We start from the raw sequence: 6,000 nt of genomic DNA on the forward strand, positions 1-6,000 counted from the left end.
ATTTCATGGGAAGAATTGAAATGAGTGGTAAGGAAGGTTTAATTATAATGCCATAATAAAAAAAGGAAATTTTTGATTTACTAAAATGCTTGATGTTTGAACAGGGTATTTAAAGGACCCACGATACCAGGAAGTAGACAGGTAAGTTGGGTTCACTCTTGCTTGGTTTTGAATTACATTCTTGGAACTAGTTTATGAATTACCTGAATTTAGTTTCACAAATCTTATTCCCAACAGACGATTTTCAGGAGTTCGCCGAGATGTTTTTTTAAATGGGGTAAGCACTTTATATATTTAACGTACATAAAATTAAGATCTGATTTATTTTGTTGTTCTGGGTTTGATTTCTATTTATTATTGACATTATCATCTTTTATTTTAGTCCTACAATGATTATGTGAGGGAATTTCATAACATGGGACCACCACCACCGTGGCAAGGAATGGTTTGTATTCTATTTTGCAAGTTATTTAACTTCATTTGTAGTTCCATATGTTTTGAGTGTTTACTTAGAATAGTTACCCCTTAAGAGACTTAAAATATGTATCTTTGGCAATAAATAATTTCATGCTGTTTTTAAAACGAGACTTACGAATAATTTGATTTGTGTAAATATAGGCTTAATTGATCAGTGTTATGGTTTATTATTATACTGGCTAGTGGTACAAACTCTGCCTGGATTCATATACCTTACCTTCTCAGTTCTGACCTTGAGCAAGTTCCATAACAGATTTCTTTCTTAGTTTTCCTTGTCTGTAAAATGCAGTGGGTATTCATTTGTTCTTTGGCTCATATTTAGTACCTGCTCTGCAGGGTACTTCCTTGCTCTGGGTATACATTAGTGAATGAAATGGACATCATGCCTGTCCTTGTATGGCTTAAAATTTAATGGAATAGTGTGAATCTCATAGGATTATAGGGAGTTAAATTGACAAAATACATGTAAAGTTTAGCATATAGTGCCTGATCCTAATACTCAGTAAATTCTCTCTCTATATAATGTCAATTAAAAGCTTGTAGTTTTTAATTTTTTTAATTTTAAATTTTTTTCTTTGAGAAAGCTGGATATTCTTCTTAGAGTATATTTTAAGGTGTTGAGGATAGCTGACGCATTAATTCCCAAGAAGTAAAAAACTCGGACGTTTAAGTAGTTTTATTATTTCTACCTTAAAAAAAATTAAATGCTGCCTGTAATGTGGCTTCCTCATCTGGCTTTTGTTTTCATTTAAGGTGCCATATACAAATAGGTGAATGGCAATTTTTTTTTTTCCTTTAGAGTCTATGAAATTTTTAAAAATAAAAGTATTTAATAGTATCTTGGCACTAATAAGGGAAGTAACCTTTGATTTGCTCTTAATCATTTTACAGTGTTATTTAAAAGTTCATTAGGTCCTGGAGAGTTGTTTTTTTTTTTTTTTTTGAAGACTAGATTTTTACATAATTATTAAGATAACTGATTCTAGAGCTGGAATGCCTGATGTTGTATCCCAGCTCTACCCCTTTCCTAGCAATGTGATTTTAAGCAAGTTATTTAACTAGTTGACGCTTCAGTTTCCCCTTTCATAAAGTGGGAACAATAGTAGCTATTTCATAGAGTTGCTGACAATTAAATTAAATGAGACATGTAAGGTGCTGGCTCATAGTACATAAAGGTTTGCTATTTCTATTAGTATTTAAAATAAATTAGTATTTAAATGGTATGGTATAAAGATATAAACATGTTAAATCTTAAAAGATGTATAGTTAATTTATTATGGACATACTTTCAAAAAGCAGATAGGGTGATTTGAAGAACTTCTACGCCATCAAAAAGTAGATGACTAGTTAGTATGGGTTAAATTATGTGATTGGGATGGGTGGTTTGGGTAGGGGAGTTCTGAGAATGGTTTATTTATGAAGATATTTGGTAGATGCTTATGGAAGTGGTTTCCTTCTTTTAGGCTCCTTATCCTGGAATGGAACAACCGCCACACCATCCGTACTATCAGCACCATGCTCCACCCCCTCAGGCTCACCCCCCTTACTCAGGACATCATCCAGTACCACATGAAGCGAGATACAGAGACAAACGAGTAGTAAGTGTGGGAGGCTGCAGCAGAGTGAGGGCACTGCTTGGAATTCTGTAGATAATTTCAGTGTGGGGCTACCAGATTATGTCGAATGGTGGACCGTTCATATTCTCACTGCAGACTGTTTTGGAGTAATTCACAATTTGTGTTTATTAAAAATGGCTAATCCCTTTGGATGATTTAAATAGACTATTTCTTTTACTGATGAAACACAAACTGCTTACGTCGAGGCAACTCCTACATATTACTCTTAAGTAATGTCCTAGGGGTATAGTAAACTAAGAGATTTTCTTTCTGTCCTGGGGTCTTTATAACTGTGTAGTTAATATTGCAAATAGGTATTCCTAAGCTTTTTGTATATTCTACTCATTTAATTTTCATAGGATAGACGGTGTGTATTTAGTTGATTGAAGGATAATCTCCAATTTCATTTAGTCATTTGTTTCTACCAAATTTTGTTAAAACTAGTAACCAAGTGAGTTGTTTCACCTCCTATCCCTGATTCTTATGATGATGCTAGGAAATGACAGACAAATGTTAAGAAATGTAGCAGAAGAGTATTTGCAGTGGTTATTGAGTCTCGTAATTTGATATGGTTGATAGGAAAGCTTTTTTGATCCCTCAAAACAGGATGAATGGAAAACAATCTCTAGTTTGACGTTTCTGGGTTTTCATTATAATATTAGTCAGGCTGAGATTGTTTATTGAATTGTATTCATTTTTTTCCCATATAGTACTATTATTTTTAAAAGTGAAATTGTCTCCTGGCACTTTTTAGCTTAATTCCTTTGTATGTAAGTTTGATAGTCTTAAAAGGTAGTTTGGTTATTAAAGTACGATATACAATTTAGAATTTCATACACGCCCCTCCCCCGCTTCCCCCAACACACACACACACTTGAGATGATGAGTTTGTGCAGGGACAAACAAGCATCCCTTTATTTTCCCACTTAAATGAAGATCGTGCATATTTGAGAAGGCCAGTCTGCTCGATGGTTTCCTAGCCTATCTTTGAGATACTTTTATCTGTTATCATTTATTTTCTTATCCTCATAAAGATATTAATCCTTCAAAATCAAGTCATGTTAGGACCTTTAGTATTTAATAAAACAGTTTGAGAATCTTAACTGATTAATGCTTATATAGTATTCACATATTCATTGATTGTAAGAGATAGTATGAAATTGTTCTTGAATCTTGTATTCTGTATGTTTACACTGAGCTTTGAAAAAAGACCAAGTTCAGTAAGCAGAGGTGAGTTGAGAACTAAGAATAGAAAGCGAGAGCAGAGGTCAAGCTTAGAATTAGTGACAATGATAACTTGCACCCCACTTTGACAGTTGTTCATCTTACCTTTCATTGTCTTCTTCAACCTTTTGTGTATTATTAGCTCTGTGGAGTAGACTTCACAGTTTTACCTGAAGTGCATATTTTCTTAAAACTACCAAATTCCATAAATTGTCATTAACAGTGGCTTAATTTAAAAGAAAATCTGGAATGTAAGAATTCCTAATTTCACCTTAAGAGGGCAGAGTTGGTTTTGGTTAGTTTGTAGATTCAAAGGAGGGAAACAGTAGTAGGGATTACTTGTTGCAGAAAAACATTGGTGACATTTAGCATAATTGGCAGCATTATGCATGTGATGTGGTTGATGGTCATTACTAGGTGATTACTTTGGCCTAAATATTAAAGGGATTGGATGGAAAGTCATTAAAGTTACATAGGCAACTGAAGTAATTTTTTAATGACATGAAAAATACTCTGTTGTAGGTATCTAATTAGCTAAAACATAAAATTTTGTTTCTAAATGATGTCAGAATTACATTCTGTGAATTGAATGCATTAGTGAATGTCTGTAGATACTTTTCTACCGGGCAATAATTACAATATAGGAACTCAAATTTCATCCAATTTTTGACATACCTAACCAATTTCTTACCTTTCCTAGCATGATTATGATATGAGGGTGGATGATTTCCTTCGTCGCACACAAGCTGTTGTCAGTGGTCGGAGAAGTAGACCCCGTGAAAGAGATCGGGAACGAGAGCGAGACCGCCCTAGAGATAACAGAAGAGACAGAGAACGAGATAGAGGACGTGATAGAGAAAGAGAAAGAGAGCGATTATGTGATCGGGACAGAGACCGAGGGGAGAGAGGTCGATATAGAAGATAATGGCGCTTTCGGAAGCACTGATTGTTAAAAGAAAAAAATCTTGTATTTTTTTTTGTGTGTGTTTACAAGTAGTAAATTTATTTTCAGCTGTCTACTTAAAGTTCATTGTGTAGAAGGATTTATTATGACCCTCTTTGTTCCAAGCATGCAGTATAATAAGAACTGGAAAAACTCAAATCCTCCAAAAATGCACAGTTGACAACTTTAGTTGACACTTTCATTGGGCAGAATGGAACAGTCCAAGAATGTAGATATTGATTCATTCTCCGTAAATGTTCATCTACTTATAGTGTGTTTATCTTAGAGTTATTTTTTTGTTTGCTTTCTTTCTTTTAGATCTTGATTGATGACTGCCATGATATTTTGCTTTGATGTGTTTCTAAATGTAGTTGCACACGGTTCAGTAAAAATAATGCTGCTATCAAGTATGCAAATATTGAAGTATGATGGTTTGTATGGCAGTGTTGTAGCAGCCTCTTGGTTTCTCCCTTTCCCTCTTTTTTTTAAACCTTAAAAAGTGACTTTTTTTTCTCCAGTCTTCAATGATGAGAGCAATATTAAGAAGGCATTGCTATCTAATTTTTAATCTTTTTCAATAAAAAATTCCTATGTTCAGTAGCATGGTTGATGCTATTGTTTAGCCTTTCCCTCCAAACTGTATACATTGGCTTGGAATATTCACAACTTGCGTGTGTGGCAGCAGAAGATAATTCCCATATCTACATTGCTACTGTTTTGTATAAAATAAATTGGTAAAGATTGACACTTATCTGTTGCATTTCTTTCTTGTCCGATACAAGTTTGTTTTCTTAAGCATTAGCAGACATAAAAGAATGCTTTGTTTAGGAATTATAGAAACTCCATTTGTCTGTTTTCACATATTTTAGCAGAAATGATTGACCTCAGCCCATTAAATTAAAAGCTTATGTCTTTCTAATGTAAGAACTAATGGTACACAATGGCATTATGTTGATATTTTGTTTTTTGTCTGACTATATTTTTTGGATCTACTCAGGTCACAGGATTGTTTTCTTTTAGGTTTTCTGTCATTTTCATCTTTGATAAGTGAACTAATTTATGGATGTTTTCTATTTTACTTTCAAAATTTAACCCTCTTGTAGTTACATACTTTAAGTTAATCACCAGTCCCTTCAATAGTAACAAGCTATATAAAATAGCCACACAAGAAAACAGTTTATGAAAGAATTTCAGTTTCTTAAGTTATACCTGAAATTTTGGCCTTAGGTTGAATATTTAAATGTTGGGATATTTGAATATTTGACCACTTTTGTGTGTGTTTTCATAATGTCATATTTATAAGTGTACTCTACCAAATCACAATCAAAATTTTACATTTAATCTGTATTTATTGGTTTGAACAGGGCAATGCAGGAACTGCACTCTTTTAAGTTTATTTAAAACTATCACTTTACTGTTTTTATATTCCCACTGGCATTTAGAATATTTTCCCATACATTTACGTTTTATTGTAGCTTTATTTTACCTATTTCAAAAATAAAGCCTAAGGATTTATTTTAAATCTTACAGTTAGTAGAATGGAAAGAACATTTAACTGGGTGTTAGGAAACCTTGGTTCTATTTTCAGCATCGCCTTTAAACCAGTTGGTATAAGTTAAGTCATTTCATTAACATTTTGTTTGTATTTATAGTAAGTTACACAGGTTAATCCCTAAGGTTTTTTTTTTTTAAGTTCTTAAACTCTGAAGAATTTATAAGGTGTAAAGGAATCACCAAAAA

The 6,000-nt window shown here is 33.1% G+C and overlaps 1 protein-coding gene across 4 annotated transcripts in view; it reads left to right on the forward strand.

Annotated features, from left to right (window-relative positions):
- YTHDC1 (YTH N6-methyladenosine RNA binding protein C1) overlaps positions 1 to 5,011 on the forward strand; it is a 34,084-nt gene extending 29,073 nt beyond the window's left edge. For 2 of the 4 annotated variants that reach the window (XM_081059655.1, XM_081059657.1), the window contains 5 exons: positions 105 to 141; positions 214 to 277; positions 383 to 445; positions 1,941 to 2,075; positions 4,018 to 5,011. In XM_081059655.1, coding sequence (XP_080915781.1) covers positions 105 to 141; positions 214 to 277; positions 383 to 445; positions 1,941 to 2,075; positions 4,018 to 4,242 — 524 coding nt within the window. In that variant the 3' untranslated portion in view covers positions 4,243 to 5,011. The remainder of the gene's footprint in view (positions 1 to 104; positions 142 to 213; positions 278 to 382; positions 446 to 1,940; positions 2,076 to 4,017) is intronic. The other 2 variants (XM_081059656.1, XM_081059658.1) reach the window with 1 other exon arrangement.
- Positions 5,012 to 6,000: the final 989 nt, after the last annotated feature.

This window comes from Rhinolophus hipposideros (genome assembly GCF_964194185.1).
Source record: "Rhinolophus hipposideros genome assembly, chromosome: 1".
NCBI classification, from domain to species: Eukaryota; Metazoa; Chordata; class Mammalia; order Chiroptera; family Rhinolophidae; genus Rhinolophus; species Rhinolophus hipposideros.